Source organism: Engystomops pustulosus, chromosome 8 (assembly GCF_040894005.1).
Source record: "Engystomops pustulosus chromosome 8, aEngPut4.maternal, whole genome shotgun sequence".
NCBI classification, from domain to species: Eukaryota; Metazoa; Chordata; class Amphibia; order Anura; family Leptodactylidae; genus Engystomops; species Engystomops pustulosus.
In genome coordinates this window covers 50,405,042-50,430,202 of record NC_092418.1, presented here as the reverse complement: position 1 = coordinate 50,430,202, position 25,161 = coordinate 50,405,042, and the positions used below count along the sequence as shown (strand labels likewise).

At 41.7% G+C, this 25,161-nt stretch overlaps 1 protein-coding gene across 1 annotated transcript in view; it reads right to left on the bottom strand.

The window, feature by feature from the left end:
• PGAP1 (post-GPI attachment to proteins inositol deacylase 1) overlaps positions 1–25,161 on the bottom strand; it is a 316,353-nt gene that overhangs the window by 81,382 nt on the left and 209,810 nt on the right. The window contains exons 19-20 of the mRNA XM_072120897.1: positions 18,954–18,992; positions 7,376–7,469 (exon numbers count right to left, since the gene is read on the bottom strand). Coding sequence (XP_071976998.1) covers positions 7,376–7,469; positions 18,954–18,992 — 133 coding nt within the window. The remainder of the gene's footprint in view (positions 1–7,375; positions 7,470–18,953; positions 18,993–25,161) is intronic.

The window sequence follows — 25,161 nt, the reverse complement described above, 5'->3', positions numbered from 1 at the left end:
GGCTTCAGTAATCGTTACCATAGGACGGCTGTGGGACATGTAGTAATTCTCAGATATTTCATATACAAAACCTTTTTGTTTATTTGTGCAATTCCTTCAGCAGAGGTGGCCATATCCGAGGAAGCCATCTCGTTTCTAAGGGACCAAATCCCTATGGAAAATTATCTTCACACAGGAATATTTTTTTTAATAACATCTAATTGAAGAAATGTTTATTAATGGCAGATTAATCAAACTGAATGTGAATGCCCAGACGAGAATACCCCTTTAAGCCCCCTATTGGTGTTGTCAAGCTGGTGCCTCTGCCCATGGCCCCAAAATGTCACTAGAAGAGAGCAGTGCTGGAACCAGGAGAAGTCTCTCCGATGATCCACTGCTAGCATTAAATCCAAAAACTGCTTCAGGCTGCTCTCACATTATGCGTTTGCTTTGTGTTCTGAAATTCAGTTGGCAAAATGCTCACAAATATTCACATGTAAATACATTTTCTTAGTAGCAACATGCGTGTGGTGTGTGACATTGTTAGTCATCACACGAATGTGAAGTATGTATGTTGTTTTTTAATATGTTACGTATTTTTGGACAGATAATGGAAAAGTTAGAGGTGGCAGGGTTAATGAGCAAATACAGTTCCAAGAATAAAAACCACTATGGGGCTCATTTACAAAGGGTCAAGATATACACTTTTGTCGGACTGTGAACCTTTTTCAGGGCTAAAACTGCTTGCACAGGTATTTAAGTAGTGTGTGTGCTGGGATTGTGGCACAGCCGTGCTGGCTTCCATGCAACACAAATAGGGGGCATGCCGTCGCATAGTCCGACTGATTCTGACTGAGTATGGGATTTAAAATTGTGTTGCAAGCCCTAGCCCTAAGATGCATCACAAAAAAGATGGTGAACTCTGTCAGACTTGAGCGGAGTCACCTCCTGACGAAGCCGCAGGGTGAAACATATGTTGAGGTGATTCTGTCCGCGGCAGACCTTATTCACTAACGGGTATACACGCAAGGTATACATAGGATCTTATTATCTGATTTTTTGTGCTTTTCTCTATATGGATCTATTTCCAGCAAGAATGATAATCTAGGAGAAATTTTTATCTCCTGTGTTATTATGCATTATATACCCCACATATTTATCTCACTTATAGCTTTACCTTGGAGTTAGTTATTTCTTTGGAGACATGTTATAACTGGTATTGTCCCCATTGATCTAGGCCTTGGTCACCTGTCAGTGATATGTCAACGTGGTGGTTGCTTAGGTATCTACCCCCTATTTTTAGTCAGTTACCTTGGTGTTATATTTCTGACTGTCTCTCCTTTTGATATGCCTTTAGACTTTTGTATGTACATATCTGTTTTGCTTTTTAGGACCTGAAGGGAAGCAACACATGCATGATATCAGGGACACGCTCCTAGTGAATCGCGGCACAGTGCATTATAGTCGGACAATGCACTTTCAGTGAACTCCGGTGACCCTGTAAGTAAATGTGCCCCTATATGTCATTATTGAAACAATAAAAACACAGATGCATACATGTTCTCAATGAAGGATATCCAAGTAGTTTTCATGCATATAGTCTGACTAGTGGTCTACACACAAGGTATGTTTTACATAAGGGACTTAAAAATACGTAAGATAAACTGTAATGACAACCTCAATAAAGTGCCGAGGTGCTCAATATCGTTACAAAAATATCAAAGAGTCACCATTTCATATGCCACAGGTGTATGGTATATGGTGTAAGGACTCAATAATCTTACCCATAATGTAGATACCACAAGCCAGACATCCCAACATAAGTGTTGTGAAACGCACGTTGGGGTGTCTGGCTTGTGGTATCTACACTATGGTTATATATTTATGGGGCACAACTGATTTTTTTTACTTAATACTAAAGATGTTGAGTTACCCAATGGGTCTCAGGTGATACTGGTCTCATTCGATGTAAAAAGCTTGTATATCACCATAGATCATGTACAAGGTTTGGCGGTGGTGAAGAAATAATTAGGTTTTTCCTCGATGTGGATTGAATGTCAACAATTTATGGTGTCATTATTAGAGATCATTTTGACATGCAATTATTTTTTGTGCCAGGACAGATTTTTTTTTTTTTGTCCAAACCAAGGAGACGGCTATGGGCTCAAATGTTGCGACAACTAATGCAAATATCTATACGAGATGGCTGGCGGAGTCTGTATATGTTTCCCACCACTTTAGGTGAGTTCTAAAGTGGTGGAGATACATTAATGACATCTTATCCTTCTCTTTAACATACAGACCAATCTACCCTTGTTTGATAGTTGTCATCCGACTTATAGTCAGATGCTTTGTCTTAAACACATTGTTGACAAATCTAAATATGTTGAGAGCCGATACAATATGATGACAAAGAAATTTAGGGACAGGAAATATCCAAGATACATCTAACGGAACATTGCTTGAAAATTGATGGTATAATGAGGGATGAAACTCTTACACACATCTAGAAGGGAATGAGAACATGAGAATACCATTTGTCTCCATATTTATTGAAGCAAGTTACAAGGTTGCCAATATCATAAGATCACATTGGTCAGTTTTATCTAAAAGTATTAATAATGTCCCGGAACTATATGAACCATCCTGGTTTTCCTATTGTAGGAACAGATCCCTCAGGGATCCCAGACCTGGGCTCCCGAAAAAACGTACACAAACTGTTATTACTATGGGGAAGAAATGTTACTACCCCTGTTTACTTTGTAAACTGATTTTATGAGCAGACCACCATAACTTCTGGGCTTATGTATAACACCAAACTACTTAGATTTTTGTCACCCAATTTACAGTTTGGTACAGTTTTTCCTATTTCTATAGTTGTGGGCTAGACTGATCGATTTACCAGTACCTAAGATGGCTATCACACTCAATATTTGCCCTACACACATGTGCTATATGAATGAAGGGATTACACTGTGTCTTCTGACAAACTTTTGGTCCGGAGTGTCATTGATTATGGTGATGCGCAGTAGTGTTTGTAGCACGCTTACATCAACCCCTTCGGCTTTTTACGTCGGTCATTAAGGGGTCTTCTTCTGACGCGACGTCTTTCTACGGCGGAGCGTCAGAAGATGATTTCGGGACATCGGGTCCTGCAGGCACTAACATCCAGGATCGGAAAAACTCAAGCATGACCGCAGCGTGTAAGTGTCCCCACCGTGGATCGGAACCCCCCAGTGTGCTTACCGGGGGATCCGATCCATCCTGCCGCAGCCCTGGGTTCCGACGAGTGACCAGAGGCTTCCGGCTTCTGTCCCAATCGGGTTCCACCTCCTGGCAGGACCATGCTCAGTTACTTACAATATACACTGCAATACAAGTGTATTGCAGTGTAAAGGCTTGAACAAGCGATCGAATGAGCCAAAAAGTAGAAAATGTAAAAAAGTAAAAAAAAAAAAAAGATTGTCATTTTATAATATCATTAAAATAAAAGTCCCATAATCTCCCCAGTTACACATAAAATGCAAATAAAGTATATAAAACACATACATATTTGGTATCACCACGTCCGCATCAATCTGTACAATAAATCTAAATCAATATTGAACCCGCTCGGTGAATGGCATAAAAAAAAAAAAACTCGAAAAATTTCCCGTAATATACAATTTTTCATCAAGCGCCATCACTTTCTAAAAAGTGATCAAAAAAGTTACGTTCCCTAATATGATACGACTGAAAAGAACAACTCTTTTCGCAAAAAATAAGCCCTCAACCAGATCTGACAACAGAAAAATACAGAAGTTATGGCCCTAAAAAGTTGTCAATAGTAAAAACAATGCGATTTTCTCCAATATTGGTTTTGCTCAGGAAAATTGAGCAAAGATAAGAAAACCTATATAAATGAGGTATCACCGCAATCGTAGTGAACCAGAGAATAAAGATAAAATATTATTTTTACGCTACGGTGAGCGGGGGAAAAAAATGCTAAAAATCCCAAATAAAAATTGATGATTTTGTATGTGTCCCCCTTGAAATAGTTAATAAAATCTCATGAATAAGCTTCAGACTCCCAAAATGAATCATCTATACATTGTATCTCATCCCGTAAATAATAAGCCCTCATATGTTTGCATTACCAAAAAAATAAACATTTCTAGGTCTGTGACAATACAAATCTGCTGTGAATGGCGCCTCCTTTCATTCTATACTTGGCCGTGCGCCCATACAGCACTTACCACCACATATGGGTTATCAGTACACTCGGGAGGAATTGGGCATCAAGCGTTGCAGTGCGTTTCATCATTTAATTAATTCTGAAAATGTCAGTTTTGGCCTAAATGAATGTATTTTTCAAAAAAATCAAAAGTTTCTAAATCTCAGGTCCATATTGTTTTAACCCATGTGAAACACTTAAAGGGTTAATAGACTTAATAGAAGTTGTTTTACATACGCTGAGGGGTGAAGTTTCTATAGTGGGGTAATTCATGGGGTTTTACTATTATTTAGGCCTTTAAAAGTCACTTGAAAGCTGATGTGACTTTTGGCAATTTTAATGAAAATGAGAAACATGGCACCTAAAGTTCTGTGCCTCATAACATCCTAGAAAAATGAGAGGACACATAAAATATCATCTCAGCATAAAGTAGACATTCCGTAAATGTTAATTAAGCTTTTTGGGTAGTTTTACTTCCTGTCTGGAAAGCAGAACATTTCATACTTGGAAAACGAAGAATTTTTACAAACATGTCAGATTTGAAAGATTGAGTCTGGTCATTGAGCTGAAAACTAGTGTCGTTGATAAAGGGTTAATACATGTACGTTGATGAGCCCTTGACTGACGTTAGAGGCTTTACATATACAGGATCTTATGTTGGTGATTCACAAGGACTTTAGGAATTTAGCACGTTTTTATCAGATACACCCTGGATTGATTATAGATGGGGTAATTCACTATGTACCATATTGATTTATTGTGAAAAATTATGTATTATATGTAATTTTTTCATATGCTAATGAGAATGGTGTCACTTGATTTACATACTGATGTAATCCAGATCATAGGAGTTGAAACGTTGTAGTGGTTACTTTAATAAAGGCACACTACTTTTCTTAAAACTGAATCTTGAAGTGCTGCTAATTTTTAATGTTTATTCCTTAGACCGAGTCCAGGTCTTAGGTCTTTGCACTAAAGTTTGATTTGTAGCAGGTGCTGCTTTCTCTTTTTGTGTATATATATACACTCACTGGCCACTTTATTAGGTACACCATGCTAGTAACGGGTTGGACCCCCTTTTGCCTTCAGAACTGCCTCAATTCTTCGTGGCATAGATTCAACAAGGTGCTGAGAAGCATTCCTCAGAGATTTTGGTCCATATTAACATGATGGCATAACACAGTTGCCGCAGATTTGTCGGCTGCACATCCATGATGCAAATCTCCCGTTCCACCACATCCCAAAGATGCTCTATTGGATTGAGATCTGGTGACTGTGGAGGCCATTTGAGTACAGTGAACTCATTGTCATGTTCAAGAAACCAGTCTGAGATGATTCCAGCTTTATGACATGGCGCATTATCCTGCTGAAAGTAGCCATCAGATGTTGGGTACATTGTGGTCATAAAGGGATGGACATGGTCAGCAACAATACTCAGGTAGGCTGTGGCGTTGCAACGATGCTCAATTGGTACCAAGGGGCCCAAAGAGTGCCAAGAAAATATTCCCCACACCATGACACCACCACCACCAGCCTGAACCGTTGATACAAGGCAGGATGGATCCATGCTTTCATGTTGTTGACGCCAAATTCTGACCCTACCATCCGAATGTCGCAGCAGAAATCGAGACTCATCAGACCAGGCAACGTTTTTCCAATCTTCTACTGTCCAATTTCGATGAGCTTGTGCAAATTGTAGCCTCAGTTTCCTGTTCTTAGCTGAAAGGAGTGGCACCCGGTGTGGTCTTCTGCTGCTGTAGCCCATCTGCCTCAAAGTTAGCTATACTGTGCGTTCAGAGATGCTCTTCTGCCTACCTTGGTTGTAATGGGTGGCGATTTGAGTCACTGTTGCCTTTCTATCAGCTCAAACCAGTCTGCCCATTCCCCTCTGACCTCTGGCATCAACAAGGCATTTCCGCCCACAGAACTGCCGCTCACTGGATGTTTTTTCTTTTTCGGACTATTCTCTGTAAACCCTAGAGATGGTTGTGCGTGAAAATCCCAGTAGATCAGCAGTTTCTGAAATACTCAGACCAGCCCTTCTGGCACCAACAACCATGCCACGTTCAAAGGCACTCAAATCACCTTTCTTCCCGATGCTGATGCTCGGTTTGAACTGCAGGAGATTGTCTTGACCATGTCTACATGCCTAAATGCACTGAGTTGCCGCCATGTGATTGGCTGATTAGAAATTAAGTGTTAATGAGCAGTTGGACAGGTGTACCTAATAAAGTGGCCGGTGAGTGTATATATATATATATATATATATATATATATATATAATATATTCGCCACTCCAATGGGATGGAGCAAAGCACTGGATATGAACAGGCTTTTAAAAATGTACTTTATTGTTTGTATTTTGCAAGAAAAAAAGTAAGAAAAAAACATTTTTACGCGCGTCTAGAAAATTACTAGGAGTGACCTTTGTATAGACAAGTCAGCAATTCATTTAACTAAAGATGTGTATTAATATTTGTGAGCTACTGTGAACAAGGAAGTCAACCAGGTAAAACCCAGGGTCAGGCGATGTGATTCAGCAATTTGGAAATATGATTTTATATGATACATACCTTTTTATAGCAAATGTTTTGATACTTTTAACCTTTATTTGGATTGTACAACCTGAACTGTTGTCTATTCCGATTTCAACTAAAACCTAGGTCAAAAGAAGCCAAGTGACACAGAGGAGTATGGTTATTCAGTAGACAGGACTAAGAAGGTTCCGATCAGAAGATGCACAGGGTGTACGGACCCCAATTTTCATCTTTTATTCTTGGTTCGGAAGATGCTGAGAAGGATCCATCTTACATTGTTTTTCTGCTTTGACATTGATTTATAGCAATTTGAGTACTTGCCTGGTTGCACCTTACTTTTGGTCCACCATGGGCCCTGTGCCTATGTACTGTGCTGCTTCTTCAATTGGGGCGACATATATTTATTAATAAATTGTGATGTTCCTATGTTTTTTCTTGTTTTTGTAAATAAAAAATATGATTTCAAAGTGGTATTCCCACAATAGCATTTACTACAGGACATAAACCCATTCACAAAATACAAAACAGCAAGAAGCAGTTAACGTTATCAAAATTGTGCAAAGAAACAAAGCAAACGAGATGAATTTTACATTAATAGAATCATGCAACCACTTTAAGCTATGATAGCCTAAAGTTGTTTTGTTACCTGTGCTGGATATAGAATATAATTGTGCTCCAAATGCAAGAAGCAAGTTAGAGACAATGTAAACATGAAGTGATGGCCAATGACATCTGATGATCTACAAGAAAGAATATATACATAAAATAAATTATACATGAAAATCCAAGTACAAAAAAATTTAAAATAGGTCCTGTCATTAATTGTACCTTATGTATTTATCACAATTTTTAACAGATTAAACTTATTCCCAGAGGTAGCCGAGCAGCGTCACTAGTCTCCGGCATTTCTACAGAAAATTAATAGAGTGGCACCATGCCTGCAGGAAACCTGCTCTTGTGTTTAAGTCATTGGTGAATTCCAGTAGTTGGATCTCCACTATTTTCTGATTATTTGTTACAATGTGCCAGTTGCACTTTTTTATGCATTATATATAAAATCCTCATATACTAACATACTGTAATATGGCAGAATATGGTAGGATCAACGTAGGCTTAAAGTACCCTAGGGTGTCTGAAAAAAGGTAAAAAAAATAAAAAGTTAAAAAATAAATTAAACCCTAAAGATTCAAAATCACCCCCCTTTTCCTAGAACTGAGTAAAAATCATAAACATCTATTAAAATATAATAACGGTTTTCCCAGCGTTTAACCTTGTAACTGAAAATAGTGGCTAAAGTAAAAAAATGCCACCTTTTCACCATTTTACAACACATAAAAAATGGAATTCAAAGTGATCAAAAGACATTACAGTCCTCAAAATTGTAGCATTGAAAACGTCATCTCATATCACAAGCAAAATTATTTGCACCAGAAGATGGCAAAGTGTAGATTTGTTTTTGTACAGGGGCATACATTTTTTGTAAATGTATGTAATTGTATGAAAACAGTATAAAACCTATACAAATTTTCTATCCCCGTGATTATACAGACCCAAAGACTAAAGGACACATGTAATTTGTGGCACACAGTGAAAGCCATAAAATCCAAGCCCACAAGAAAAATATTATTAAAAGTTTATACCAAGTACACAAATATTGCACTAAATACACAATTGAATATTTTTTTTCGTATTCATTATTGTGAAGTTGGTGCCAGAATAAACCTTTATGAGAAAATTGAATCTACATGCAGATCAAGGATGCACCACCTTTATTGCTACGAGGGCTGCATTATCACAGTCCAGAAACCAAATAATGCAGTCGGATAATAACTAATATAGAACAAGCAATACTGGAGACCCCAGACCAGAAAATAAATAAACCCTCACCTCTCCTGCTCCTCCTTCCCTTGTGTGTGGCATTCTGCTCTGGCTCCTGGCGCTGTGTGTATAAGCCAGCATCAGGACCAAGGGCAGAGTGGTGTCTGGAGCAGAAGGGGACCCAGAAGTGATGTGTATAGCTGACAAGTACCCACTCTCTCCTGATCTAGGTACCTACCAACTTCCAGCGTGCAGCACTAAATACCCCCACAGAAACCAAATACCACATAAGGATAATAACTAATAAAGAACAAGCAATACCTAACAATATAGAGCACACTGGAGTTGAAAAACAGAAAAGTCTGGCTTCCGCAGAAAAGGTAACTATTAATGGATGTATATATTATAAAGACAATAATAATAATAATACTGCAGTGCAAACAATTATAAAACCAAAATAAATCCTCACCTCTCATTCCTGACACTGGTTGAATAAGCTAGCATGTGGACCCAAAGAGGACCCGGGATTGGGGTGTACAGCTAACAAGTAGAAACCACTTCCGGTGCCTCTCCTGATTAGGGATTTGTTTGAAGGACATCTACCACCAGTTTGAAAGACTGTATGCAAATGAGACTGAGGGGCTCCAGGCACCATAGGTGTTAATGGCAAATTTGCATACAGTCTTTCATCCTGGTGGGAGATACTCATTAAACCTACTGGGGATTGAGCTATTGACCATGGCTGCAGCGTTTCAGAGTTTTAATTCAAACAAATTCAAAAGGGATCATCTCACCTTTGATACATACAAAAAAGTAAGGAGGCCTCTATTAATTTTGCCTAGTCAGGTTACGAGAAGCCAGCATGGAGCAGGTCAAAGAAACACAATCTTGAAGCCATACTAACTTGCAAAGTAGGTTATTTTTCTTTTATAGTAATACATGCATTACACACTGTGTAATATGAATATCCATCTATATATAAAGGTCAGGACGGTGAAATATCTTGCCAAATACACATCGGATCAAAAAACTAAAATTATAAGTGTAAAATATAAAAAAAAAAATTATCCAATGATACCAAGGGAAACCTTTAAAATTTTAAATAGGAAGCCCCATTTTTTACTAAAGATGCGGATTCCACAGAAAAAAAAACTTTGATTCAATCTTTGATTCAAGTCATTTTTATTGATAGATGGCTGTAAAGGCCAAAAATTGGACTGAAAAACAAAAACTATGTGACAAATATTTCTTAAAAATCTATCCAATGATACAAAAGTTGACCCTGTATTTTCACCCTGTAAGGTGGGAGAATCTAATTTTTATTTGTAGAAACTACATTTAATGTAACCCAGAAACAACATATACATGGTAGTTTTCAGTTTTCTTTGGGTGGCGGTTTAAACATTGGAGAGCTTGATTAACTTAAAGGGGTTGTGTCACCATAGCACATACCGTGTTTCCCCGAAAGTAAGACAGTGTCTTACATTCTTTTTACCCCCAAAAGTCCCACTATGTCTTACTTTCGGGGTATGTCTTATATTGGGGAAAAATTTTTCGATTTTTGTTTTAACCATAAAATTAACATTTATTAACAACCTGAACAGTATGGTATTCACCACAAAACAGTTTTATAAAAGCAAGTGCCAAGAATTATACAGTGTAGGGGGTGGTTATACAGTGTAAGGGGGGTATTACACTGTATAACCTCCCACACTGTATAATGCCCCCCTTACACTGTATAACCTCCCACACTGTATAACGGGGGCATTATACAGTGTAAGGGGTGGTTATACAGTGTAAGGGGGGGCATTATACAGTGTAGGGGGTGGTTATACAGTGTAAGGGGGGCATTATACATTGTGTGAGGTTATGCAGTGTAAGGGGGGCATTATACAGTGTAAGGGGGGCATTATACAGTGTGGGAGGTTATACAGTGTAAGGGGGGGCATTATACAGTGTGGGAGGTTATACAGTGTAAGGGGGGCATTATACAGTGTAAGGGGGCATTATACAGTGCAGGGAGGTTATACATTGTGAGTAAGGGCATTATACAGTGCAGGGAGGATGGGTGTTTTAACACAAACCATAGAACTGTGCAAGCGAACACACTGACACACTACATGCATACATTATACATGTAAATAAACATGCACACAATGGGGAACATTTACTTACCCGGTCCAGTCCCGATCCAGCGGCGGGTTCTCCGACGCTGATTCGGGTTCTGCCGGGATTCACTAAGGTCCGTGCGCCGATATTCACCAGGTGTCGCTGCTGCGCCGAGGTCCGCCGAAGTTCACCTGCTTTTTTCTGGTGTATGTGAGGGCTTGATTTTGCGACACAAATGGCTTTTTAAATTCTGCGGTTTTTCCGAATCCTTCGGGTTGTCCGGTGGCCACGCCCCCCGATTTCTGTCGCGCGAAATTCGGCGCAATTGCGCCAAAAATCGATCGCGTGCACCACAATCCCGTGAAATACAGCACAAAGCGGAAATATTCGGGAAAAACCCGACGGATTCGCGGCTGCGGACCCTTAGTAAATGTGCCCCAATGTTCACATATAGATCAGGCATCACACCTACATACACACTACACATAAACACATAAACATACATACTTTTCAGTGTCACTGACTGCAGGGCAAGTAGAGGCTGGTCCAGGCTGACATGTGCTCCCCTGCTCCTCTCCCCCTCCTGTTCCGACTGATGTAGCAGAGTTTAGCAGCTACACAGGAGGGGGAGGAGCTGCTCCAGTAACACAGACGGCAGCAGCACTCAGCAGGAAGCTTCTCCCTGGGCTCCATGCTGCAGAGTCCACACTGTGCAGCCCTGTCTCCTCTCTCCTCATGTGATCGGAGCCTGCACGGAGTAGCTGAGCTCCGGTCACAGTCTTCTATCAGCCAGGAGCTACAGCAGTGACATGAAGAGGCTGCAGCACCCGGCTCCCCTCAGCTCTAACTATGTCTTACTTTCGGGGTACGTCTTACATTAGCCTACCCCACTAAAACACCCACTACGTCTTACTATCGGGGGTGTCTTACTATCGGGGAAACACGGGAAACAAAGCTATAATTGAGCCCAATGCATTGTTAAAAGTACTTTCAGCATTTACTCATATTAAAAAATATGCAGTCTTACTGAGATTGCTCCTTTTGTTAGGGTTGCTGGCGCCCCCTGGTGGTAGCTGTGTCCGTCCTGAGTTACAGCTGATCTGGCCGAGTCTGCGCACAAGGATTCAGCCAGCTGCTCTGCACTACATATCACTCCACCGGCTCACAGCTCCTCTCCACACAGAGATCAGCTGACACACTGCAGCCAATAGGAAGTGAGAGAGGAGGAGGGGCAGAGATTGTGTTGTGATGTCCACTGCTTACCAACTTCACAGGTGCTTACAGCAGCAGATGCTGCTACACTGCTGTCCTGCAAAGGGGCCCCTGTCCCTGACTAATCTCACCTATTTATATATCCAAGTCCTATTATCTATAACCTGTCATCTATTTTCTATCTATCTATCTATCTATCTCCTACCTATTTATATATAATCTACCTATGTATCCATTATCTATTCATCTTTCCTAACTATATTCTATGTAGCAATCTTTTCACAGTATATCCCTGCAGCTGCGTCGCACACACCATGACGTCAGCCGCTTGGCGACATCACAGTGCGTACACCACCATCGGCACAGATCGGCAGACACTGGCTATGTACTGGGGGCAGGCGCCGGCTATGTACTGGGGGCAGGCGCCGGCTATGTACTGGGGGCAAGCGCGGGCTATATGCTGGGGACAGGCGCGGGCTATATACTAGAAGGCTGCTGGGTACATACTGGGAGCGGGGGTTACTGGCTTTATACAAGGGGCAGGTGCTATCTCTATACTAGTAAGCAGAGGCTGGTTATATACTGGGGGGCATGTGCTGGCTGGATATATACTGGGTGGTTGCTGTGACTAATGCATTTCCCACCATAGGCTTATACATGAGGCAAGAGGTTCTGCCTGTTTTTGTGTTAAAATGAGGTATCTCGGCTTATACTTGGGTTGCCTTATACTCGAGTATATATGGTATATACGCACACATTATACTGAGCTTTATATATTTATATGGCTTTGAAAAAAATGATAGCTGGGCTGTGACTGATTGCTATGAACAACAGACTGTTTTATAGTTTTTTTATAAATAAGGCTGATATGAAAGTTTCAGAATATGTTATTGATTATATAATTGTGCTTGCATATATATAAAATTAATTTTCTTATTCAAGTATATAGTGACAAGGATTAAAAGGAAAGGGAAGCAGTGTCACGGCTTTGGTAGCCTTATAGCATCTATAGCAGATGCCTGCTTTGCTAGGGTTCAGTATGTGCAGGGACTATTTGAACACAGCAGGTGGAAGGAGACTCTGAAGGCTGAGCGCTCTGTAGCACAGAGGTGAGGCCAATGAGTTGTGGAATAACTGCCGCTGTCAGTGCTGTGCATGTGCCTGGCTAGGCCCCTCCCACATCTGCTTCTGTGTGGCGCAGAATAGAGACTGAACAAGCATCATAATAACAAATAGAAATGTATCTTTAATTCCGGGTAACCATTACAAATAGATTTTTGAAATATTTTAACCTCTTTGACAGCTTTGTGGAGTAATCTGTTTCGTGGCATAACCCCTTTAAAGGGGTATTCCCATTTCAGCAGATTAATATGGTTTGTATAATGAAAAGTTATACAATTTTCCAATATACTTTCTGTATCAATTCTCCACAGTTTTTTTTATATCTCTGCTTGCTGTGATTCTATAGGAAGCTTCATATCTTTTCCACTGGACAGAAATCTGACCATGGTCACACAGGTCCACCGCTTGGTACATTTCAGAGAGTAATCAGAGCTGTATGTTTTAATGAGCCGTGCACCTGTGTGACCATGGTCAAATTTCTGTACACTGGGGTAGGCAGGCAGGCTATATACTACAGGGCGCTGGCAGAATATATACTACAGGGTCTGGCAGGCTACATACTACAGGGGCTGGAGGGCTATGTATTGGGAGGCTGTGACCAATCCATTTCCCACCCTCGGCTTATACTCGAGTCAGTAGGTTTTTCCACTTTTTTGTGTTAAACTCGGGTTGGCTTATACCCGAGTATATATAGTATTTTTTTTTTTGAGTGGGAAAACCCCATGCCGTTGTGGAGTCCTACGGAAAATCCAATTACGGTTGAGAGTAATTTTCATTTTTTCCTTGTCCTCCACAACGGCACTGACAGGAGGAATGACAGGAGGAATGACAGAGGAGTCCCTTTACGGTAGGACAACCGCAGACTTTCCTCCCGAAAGAAAGGGCTGCATCGAACCCCACATCCAATTTATAGCGTCTAAAGAAGATGGTAGGATTCTTCCATTTGGCTGCCCTGCAAATCTGCTCTACAGAAGCTGATGCTTTTTATGCCCAGGAAGTATATACAGCTCGTGTATAATGAGCTTTAAGTTGCTGGGGGATGGGTAAACCTTCAAGTTCATAAGCTGAGGAAATGATAGACTTTATCCAATTCTCTATTGTGGCCTTGCTTGCTGCAGAGCCCTTACTGTTCCCCTAGAATTGTACTAGGAGATGATCCGACTTCCTGAAGTTCTTGGTAGCTTCCAAGTATATTAAGATACATCTTCTCACATCTAAAGTGTGGTATTGATCCTCCATTGTGCAGGTAGGATGGTTACAGAATGACGGCAGGACCATTTCATGTTGAAGGTGAAATTTAGATACTACTTTAGGAAGGAACCAAGGATGATGTCTGAAGATAATTGCCAACAAGAAAGCAGTTTTTTACGACTGTAGTTTGAAAGAGATTTTACCTAGTGGTTCAAAAAGATCGTTATTTAGATTGGATTGAACCACCAAGAGACCCCAAAGAGGGATAGTGGTTCGTACTTGGGGTCTCATTCTTTCTGATGCTTTCAAAATTTTTTAGATAGTTTGATGTCAAGAAAGGCGCTCAGAGCCGCTTCTTGCACTTTCAGCATATTGGGTCTTAGACCTTTTTTCTGGCCTTCTTGCAGGAAATCTAGGATGGACACTGTGTTAGGAGATAGTGTTCCTGACCTTTCCATGAATCCTTTGAAGGCATTTCAAACTCTTAGGTAGATTCGGGACTTAATCTCCTTTCTGCTGCCTCATTTATAAAAACTGTAAAACAGTCTAGGGGCTTATTCACACGACCGTTGGGGGACGTATATATGGCGGATATACACTGCCACTTTATTAGGTACACCTGTCCAACTGCTCGTTAACACTTAATTTCTAATCAGCCAATCACATGGCGGCAACTCCATTTAGGCATGTAGACATGGTCAAGACAATCTCCTGCAGTTCAAACCGAGCATTAGTATGGGGAAGAAAGGTGATTTGAGTGCCTTTTGAACGTGGCATGGTTGTTGGTGCCAGAAGTGCTGGTCTGAGTATTTCAGAAACTGCTGATCTACTGGGATTTTCACGCACAACCATCTCTAGGGTTTACAGAGAATGGTCCAAAAAAAAAAAACATCCAGTGAGCGGCAGTTCTGTGGGCGGGAATGCCTTGTTGCTGCCAGAGGTCAGAGGAGAATGGGCAGAATGGTTCGAGCTGATAGAAAGGCAACAGTGACTCAAATCGCCACCCATTACAACCAACGTAGGCAGAAGAGCATCACTGAACGCACAGTACGTCGAACTTTGAGGCAGATGGGCTACAGCAGCAGAAGACCACACCGGGTGCCACTCCTTTCAGCTAAGAACAGGAAACTGAGGCTACAATTTGCAAAAGCTCATCGAAATTGGACAGTAGAAGATTGGAAAAACGTTGCCTAGTCTGATGAGTCTCGATTTCTGCTGCAACATTCGGATGGTAGGGTCAGAATTTGGCGTCAACAACATGAAAGCATGGATCCATCCTGCCTTGTATCAACGGTTTGGGCTGGTGGTGGTGGTGTCATGGTGTGGGGAATATTTTCTTGGCACTCTTTGGGCCCCTTGGTACCAATTGAGCATCGTTGCAATGCCACAGCCTACCTGAGTATTGTTGCTGACCATGTCCATCCCTTTATGACCACAATGTACCCAACATCTGATGGCTACTTTCAGCAGGATAATGCACCATGTCATAAAGCTGGTGCCGCACGTACTGTTTAATAGCTGGGAAAAGATTGGACATGTCCTATTTTTCCCCGGAATACAGCGCTGCCGTGCTATACATTCTACATGGAGGGACCTTCAGTAGTGGATATTACCGGAGGATGGCAGGACAGCAGTGTAGCATGGGGGGGCAGTCAGTAGTGGAGACTTACAGGAGGACTCCAGGAGGTTTTGGAGCTCAAGGGATGTCACAGTTCAACCTGATGCTTTTTTTTTTTTTTTTATCTCTGCAGCCTCCTGTGTGATCTGACTAATGGTGGATTCTTAGGGGGAAGGAAAGGGCTGCTACACAGTAATGAGATTACAGCCATGTTGTTAGGGGAGGACTGTCCTCTGTATAGGCTACAGTTACCTTGGAGTGCACAGTAATGAGGTTACAGCCATGTTATTAGGTGAGGACTGCCCTCTGTACAGGCTGCAGGTACCTGGATGTGCACAGTAATGAGGTTACAGCCATGTTATTAGGGGAGGACTGCCCTCTGTACAGGCTGCAGGTACCCAGATGTGCACAATAATGAGGTTACAGCCATGTTGTAAGGTGAGGACTGTCCTCTGTATAACAGGCTACAGTTACCTTGGATGTGCACTGAGCTGAGGCTTGCAGTAGGCAGTGGAGATCACAGGCATCACTCGTGTATACAGCTGAGCTCTCTGCCCCTTCTCCTCTCTCACCTCCTATTGGCTGCAGTGTGTCAGCTGATCTCTCAGTGTGGAGAGGAGCTGTGAGCCTGTGGACTGATCTGTAGTGTAGAGCAGCTGGGGGGAATCCTTGTGCGCAGACTAGGCCAGACCAGCTGTTGCTCAGGACGGGACACAGCTACCAGCAGGGGGCGCCAGCAACCATAACAAGAGTAGTTATCTCAGTAAGGCTGCAGATTTTGTAATAAATGGAAATGGTGAAAGTACTTGCATTGAGCTGAATTACAGCCATGTGCTATGGTGACACAACCCCTTTAAGTATTTCTGGAAGTGGTGATGAATCAGCACATGGAAGTATGCGTCCTTCAGGTCGACTGTTACCATGAACAAATAATAAGCAAGTTGTGGACTTGTCTTCAGCTTCAATTTTTGTAGGTTAGATGTTGGTTTAATTTTCTAAGTTTATTATTGCCCGGTATGTTCCATTCAGCTTCCTCCTTAGGAAAATGGGTGAATTGAACCTGGTCTTCTGTTGAGGCACTTGAACAATCGCTTTTTTTCTCTAACAGTAAAGCAATCTCATCTATCAGGAGAACCTGGTCCCCGGGCGGCAGACGAGTTATGCAGAAAAAAAACTGGGAGCGGAAAATCTATGAATTCGATCTTGTATCCCATCTTTATCAGGTACAGTATCCATGGGGAATTTGTGATCTTCTCCCATTGTTGGTGGAATTCTCACAGTCTGCCCCCAAACAGAAGCCTGGCATCATCGAGTTTGTGATCTACTGGTGCAGGGCTTTTTGTAGGGCTGAGACTTCTTATACGAAGGTTCACCCCTCGGCAGCTTGTTGGTTTTCTTCTGGTTACGAAAGGCCCACCCTTTTACCTAGAATCAACCTCCTGTGGGAATTTTTTCTTTTGTAGGCTTTTTCCAGGATGTTATTCGATTCTGATCCGAAGAGACCGTCACCTTCACAAGGGATTCCTACCAATCTATTTTTCGACCCTACATCTACTGACCAGGTTCTCATCCAAGTACACCTTCTTGCAGTGTTGGAGAAGACGGCAGCTCTAGCAGACAGTTTGATTACGTGTGCTCTTTTGAATATTGAAAAGGATGAGAGCATCTCCTTCCTTGGGGTTCCGTTGGCAATGTGTCCTTCTAATTCTTCTACCATTGGGCCATGGGCCTGGCAGTACAAGGATTGCTGTTAACGTTCCCCAGGTTCTTCAGAGAAGGGTTTCCGATTTTTTAAGAAGGGGTCTTTAAGAAGGCCTGTGTCCTCAAATGGTAAGGAAGCTTTCTTTGAGATCGCAGCTATAGGGGCATCTACCTCAGGTATATTGTTCCATAGGTCAGCGCCTTTACTATCAAAGGGGTATTTCGGTGATTGTGGGTCTTTTTTCAGGTTCTTTCCATTCCTTGAGGATGAGGACTAATATTGTTTAATTAACGGGATTGAGATGACATGCTTATATTTTCAAATTTGGTGCCAAACCTTGTGACATCATCCTGAGCCCCTCCTTCCTCTGACGTTTCGTTCTATGATTGGTCCTGAAAGTAAAGGGAGAATGGAGGCGCGCTGCCCAGTGTTGCCTCCCCTGCATGCTGCGTCCGCGGACCCCTATTTATTGGCTTAACGTTGTTTCCTCCCCCTGGAGAGGCGGGGAATCCCTCCTGTCAGTACCGTTGTGGAGGACAAAGAAAATTGGGATTTTTCTTGTTACCTACAAAGTTTTCAAATCTCAATGGCTCTACATTAAGAGCTCAAACTGCACACCTAGCTAAATCTCACAATATTCTATTTGATAAAATCAGTCTGTAGCATAACTTGAGGGTCATTAAGTGCCGTTTCATCCATTATCCCTTTTTAAAGATCATTGTGTTTGGTTTCATTCTGTAGACATGGCTTTTTAGATGGACCTAGTAGAAAAAGGTTAATGGACAGAAGTCAGGAGAACGAGCTGGTCACTAAATTTAGCCTCTTCTTCTAAACCATCATCCAAGAAATTGCTTAAGAAAAAAGAAAAGTGTGGTCCTGCCCCATCTGCATAGGGGGAGTTGGCATGTTGAATTTGGTAACAGTGGAAAGCTTTAAGAAAAATATTGAACGTGTCTATTTTCAGATTTTGTATCTGATGGGTATTTGACGAAATAACCCCCTTTTCAACGTTTTTGCACACATTTCAATTTTTTGGGCAATTACAGCAGCATCTGCCACCAAAATTGAAAAATCAATGTCATTTTTCCTGCGGAATGCGATACTTGAACACTACATTTAGATATTTCTGCCTGTCCCACAGAATGGACCTGTCCCACTGAATGGAGCAGCAATGCAACTGAATGACCCGCTGGTCTATCCTTAAAGGGTAATGATGATGAGACTGATGGGAATCTTAGTGGACGATTACATTTGGTACAATCACTTTACATGAAATATAAACAAACACAATGGTAGACACAACTGTAGCTACTTTAACTATAATTTTTGTGGCTCTGTTCAGTTTCACATGCCTCATTTTAGCATCCATATAATAGAAACAATACATGTGAATCCTATGATTATAAAAAATAAATTTAACTTCCCATGCTAACATAATTCAGGAACACTCACCTGTCCAAGCATTTGAACAAATGATGTAGAAAGAGTTACCTATTAAAAAAAATTGTGAATAAATTAAAAATTGTCTGCTTCCTAGAGTGCTCAATAGAAAGAAAAATAAAGTTTGAAAACAATCAAATTCTAATAGTCAAGAAAGTTTTATTTTTAAATAGTATTAGACTACAAATGCTAAAGCATTAAAATCCATGGGCAAGTTATATCATTTAATGGTGCTCACTAGTGCCTTTCAACAGCTTGTTTCCTACTGCTTACACAAGAACTTGTCTCCTACTGTTAATCTTATGCACATTAAAAAAAAAGTTGACACAACTTAACGTTAATTGGATTTCCAGGTTAAGTAAAAACATAGTAAAAACAGAATACACTTAAATGAAGAAAAGTTTATTCAATAAATAAAGATAATGAGATTTGAGATAGTTTACAACCCTGGAATGAGACACAAGTCCCTGTTAGGCTACGCACACATGAACATGTGCATCTCACAGGCCACAGACGGATCTATGGTCTGTTTGTGTATTCCATAGTTCCTATGGAGATTATAGGGGAGATTTATCAGAAGTGTTTGAGAGCAGAACTGTTCTAGCTTCCCTTGGCTGTTAATTAAATTAAAGCTGACTGATTGGTTGCCATGGATGACTAGAACATTTCTGCTTTCAGACACTTCTGATAAATATCAGTGTATCAGTGTTTCTACAACATTTACTGGTGCAGAAACACTGACATAACTGCAACAGAAATAGCAATTATTTTTGTGTCTACACCACCTTCATGCCACGTGAGTGTGTTATTGTATGTGTGTGTGAGAGTGTGAGTGTTACTGGGGGGAGGGGGTGTTAGCCACCGGTTAAGTGGGACAGCAAAGGGCATTCACGTCTTGTGTCTGCATACATTTTAAATACGTGCTAACATTTGTTTGCAGGCTTTTACACATAACTAGGCCAGGTCAGAATGATGGAAACATCAAGAGGATTCCACCCCCTGATGTATCACCCACAAACGGAAAGGGAGGGCACGTGGCTTTTATCTGTGCCAGCTTATGATAAATTCCCCCTATGCATCTATGTGGTACCTGACAACTAATAAATTCAGGGTAGTGTAATCTTAAGGTTGCTTAGATCTGTTGGGATGCTCACTTTTAAATACAGCAAGTGAAGCAATAACGGAGAATAAAATGTTGGTATGTTTAAAGGACATCTGTCATCAGGTCTCTGTCACTACTTCTGTCACCTCTAACTGTTGGAGCAGCTCACAAGGATCCTATCCCAGCATTTATCTGGTCAAATCATACATTCTTTATTATGTAAATGAGGCTGGTCACATGGTCAGGGGCAGTGATGTCACCCCTGTTATCCCTCCCCTCTCCTCCCCCTGCTCATGTCTGTGTGTAATGTATAGTAAAGCATTGCTAGTGTCTGTGCTTCATCTGCTGACATGCTGCATCCTCCTAATACACATGTGAGAGACACAGACATCAGCTACACGTGTACCTGACATGTTCTACTATAACATGGCTGCCTGGAGTTGTTGTATCTCTCCTATACATACACAGGCTGCAGGGGACGTGGCCATCAGCAAGCACATGGAGGAGCCATTACACCATTATACCTCACATCATTATGCAAGCTGTCAGTCAAGCACTGGGGCTGTGGCTGTGCCTCCGACTCATGAATAAGCTGGACAGCTTGAATATGCTAATGACTCATTGGACATTTCACAGGGCATTTGCATACAGCTTTAGGACCTCATTGCTTAAGTTTACAGGCATGTAGAGGGACAATGAAGGGATAGAGGCAATGTTTTCTAATGGCAGTTTATGAAAATATATTTAGATTCGGGGGTTATTTTGCCTGACGGGTTCTCTTTAAAGCTTTACTAAACCTTTAGAACATATTTTTCTTTAATTCAATAAATAAACAGGACAGGTGATAACATTAAACTTTCTGCAGAAAGAAAACCAGGGGATTAATTGAATATATAAAATATTCTAAAGAGGACTGTGTTTAGGAACATTGTTCCTCAGGAAATTATTAGGGCACATCTACTACCATTTAACAGCACCTTGTCTTGGCATAGATATGGCCTATTTTTTTCAAATCTGAGATATTTTACTAAGTGGTTATAATTTTGGAATGCTTCCAGGTGATTTCTCGTGACACATTGCACTTTGTGTTAGTTGAAAAATTTAGTTGATATGGTTTGTGTTTATGGTTTGCAGGGCCTGACATTTAAGGCCATCAGGAAGTCTCGGGCACACATCAGACCCTGATGAGGACATGAGGACATGTTTAACACTTACATGTTAAAAATTTACAGTTTTAACATCTCCTACTGATAAAAAAATTCTCTCAATAACACTCTAAATTTTGTCCCATAGTAGATAAGTGTGTGTACACTAACCACAGAATATAAAATGATGCTTAGACCTGTTGATATATAAAAAAGATTCTCACAAAACATTTCACTTTCAAAAACTATACATTTTTCGATCATATAAAAGTTAAAATGCTATTTATACCATGCCATGAATGCTCACACATGCATCACAAAAAAACAAAGCCAAAAAAATGCATTCCCCCAAAATAAGGTTAATAAACCCTGTCCTCCCAGCTAGTTGAAACAATGGGGGTCACGAAAGCAAGAGCCCGCTCACCTCCGTCACCAAATCTTAAGGCATCGGACACCCAGAACACCCACACCAACTTATTACAGATGAACTACCAAACACTGTTGGCAGAAGTGATGGCGAAACCAATATAATGAAAAAGGAGGGCAATACCAATATAATGAAAAAGGAGGGCAGGAAAACAGAGGCGGAACAGAGGATTTCTCATACGGAAGATATCCAGGTTGATGAGGAGAAAGTTGGTGGTGGTCACCCTCAAAGCTAAGAGGTGGTCGGAAAAGATAGAGATAGAAGATACTGAAAAGCGAACAAGAAGAAACAACCAACGCATAGAAGGCCTCCGAGGATCCGTGTGCCATGGGTGACCTGCAAGTGTTCTGCGAACTTGATCTACCGAAAGCACTGGAAAGAAGATGCCAGGTAAAAAGGGCACACCATTTGGGGCCAGACACAAAAACAACTACCTCCCAGATATCTAAGAGAGACCTCAACATGGCCAGGCCTAGACAAGTAATGCGCTATCTGGATTTCAATGATTAAACAGACATTCAAGCTTTCTGCCAATGAAAGCATCCGCTGTTGTTCAGAGGATCCAAAATATTACCGTTTGAAGATTATTCAGCGGAGGCTGCCAAAAAGAGAAGAGCTTCAGCGAAGTATGAACGGCTCTGCTATAAAAGAGAGTTTGGTTTCAACTGATATTCCCAGCCACCCTCAGGGTGTTCTACGATGACTGCTCCATGGGCATCTATGTCACTCCAAATGAAGCAGGAGAGGCTCTCCTCTCAGAATCCTTCAAAATCCTCACTAGATGAGGGAAGACAGGAAACACATGACTTTACCACAACCTTGCAGACCCCAAGATGTTGATTCCGCAGCCTAGAGTCCAAAATGTCATCTCCGGAGTCGGGTAGAAGTTTCCCAAGACCCTTCAGAAGATCCTGAGGTGGACTACCAGGGGTAAGGTAAGGGAGTGTAGCTCCACTCAACACCATATGTTATGTTATGCCATGTAATTAACATTAGTCTCACACTGCCTAAGACACAAACTACATTGCATTATTGCAGGAAATACACTTGGAGGAGCCAGACTACTACAGGCTTCAAAAATTATGGGTGGGACAGGTGTATGGATCACCCTCCCAAAAGGGGAAGGACAAGGTGACAATCCTGCTACACAAGACATTCTCAGGAAAAGTGACACAATCAAAACACGACACGGAGGGCAGATGGGTATGGCTACATATGGCATACACAGCCACTCTTAAAAAGAAAATAGAGAAGCAGTACATACAAGCTAGTGACACCCCTCGTGTAGCATGTGATGAGGTGAGATCAAATTACGATCTCTGGTTGGATAAGAGGGAAGAATTATACCGCAAACTCTTAGAAGTGGAGCTATTCTGTTACGGCAATAAGTCAGGAAAACTACTAGCCAGATTAGCGAAAGGAAGATTTAAACCAACTCATATACCAGCCGTACTAGGGATAGTGGTCGCCTCCCCAAGAAGGTGAATGCAGAATTTAAGGAACATTACGCCACAGTCTATATGGACAACACATTCGGGATTAGGGATAGTGGTAGCTGAAAATTTCCTCTCCTCCAGTAAACTACCAAAACTAAGGCAAGCCCAGTTAGATATCTTGAATCAAGATATCACGGAGGAAGAAGTGGGTAGAGGAGTTCAGCAAACTGAAAAACTGAATAGCTCCTGGACCCGATGGGTACAACACGGAGTTCTACAAGGCATTAAAGAAACAGATAATCCCTATCCTGGTACCATACTTCAATGGAATCCACAAACACGGTAAACTCCCCTTCCACTCCAAGACGGCATATATAAAATTTTTACCCAAAGCGGGCAAGGATCCGGCTCTTATCACCCAATATCCCTGATAGACCGGGATATTAAAATACATTCTAAAATAGTGGCAGATAGAGTGACACTAAGCATGCCGGCAATAGTTGAGGATTAATTAGATTAATTGGAACAATTAGAGGTAGAGCCATGGTGACTAATGTATGTAAAGTATTGACCATTCTAGACAGGGTAAAGAACTGCCTGCAAACCAGGCGAACATCCAGCTCTAGTGCCATTAGATGCCAAGAAACCTTTTGATAACATAAAATGGCCCTGGCGGTGGACAGTTCTTGGAAAATACTATTTTACAGGAAAATTCTGCACCCTCCTGAAAAGTTGTACAGTGAACCGATGGCAAGGATACACACTACAGGGTTTTCATCATCCCCATTCAGACTGCAGAAGGGTACGTGGCAGAGCTGCCCGCTCTCACCTTTACTTTTTAATTTGGCACTGGAACCATTAGCAAGGTCATTGGAGGATGGGTCGTTTTTTGACGGCATATAGGAGGGGAAACGGTGAAACAAGCCTTCTTTGCAGATGACATAATCCTATTCTTCTCCAACCCAGAACACCTACAGTGGGTATTACATCACACAGCGCGATTTGGGGACTTTGCAGGCTTCACCATTAATGTGGCAAAAAGCGAGATTCTAGATCTGAGGCAAGAACGAACCAGTGCCAACTGGCCACCCTCAGTCATACACATATAAGTGGCGCAGTCCCATATAACATTCCTAGGGATATGTCAGTCACCAGGGTTAGTGGACCCACTGGAACACCAGGGACGATTATGTAAGCAGACTCCTGAAAGTGGAGCCTAAGTGTCACCCGGTTTTCACCAGAGCCCGCAGCAAAGCGTGTTGGACTTGCTGCAGTGGTGGCTTCACAAGCGCGACTTTGGCAGCCGAGGTATAGTACAAAGGCGTGAGGCAGAAGCGTGATCAGGGTCAGGCAGAAGGCTGAGACAGACCACACAGGATTGGAGTCGGGGACATAGCAGTAGGTCAGGACAGGCAGCAGAGGAGCAAAGTCAGAAACGGAATCGAGATCACAATGGGAAATCCGTCTAAACGCACAAGGCAAGGAATACAGCTTTCTCTCAGGCATAGTGCACAGAAATCCGTCAGGGGACACAGGAAAGGGCCGGACATTTAACAGAAAAGGCGGAAAGCCAGCGCAAGTTATCGGCCCTAGGAGGCGGGAACGCGGCAAGGTAAGGAAGATGGCGGGGGTCCCAGGCAGCAGAGAGGGGCGCGGGAACACCCGTGACAGGGTACATATTGGACGACAACCTGAACAGATCTACAAGCTGAATTATACACCCCTAATTGAAAAAAAAACTGAAGGAGCTATAGAGGTGGAAACAGCTTCCCTTGACCATGATGGGACGAGGTCACCGCTAAATCCAAAAGTGAATATTTTCTCCTCATTCCTCTGGATCTCTCAGCAGTGTTTGATACTGTGGACCACTAGCTCCTCCTCAAGATGGTTCGCTCTATTGGCCTAAAGGATACTGTATTCTTTTGTTTTTCTTCTGTGGCCGTACTTTGCATCTTCTTTTCTGGATCTCTCTCATCATCTTTCTCTCACTGTCGGGGTTCCTCAGAACTCAGTCCTTGATCCTCCTTTCCATTTATACAGCCCCCATCGGACAAACCATAAGCATATTCAGTTTCCAGCGTCATCTTTACAGCTATAAACTTCTGCATGC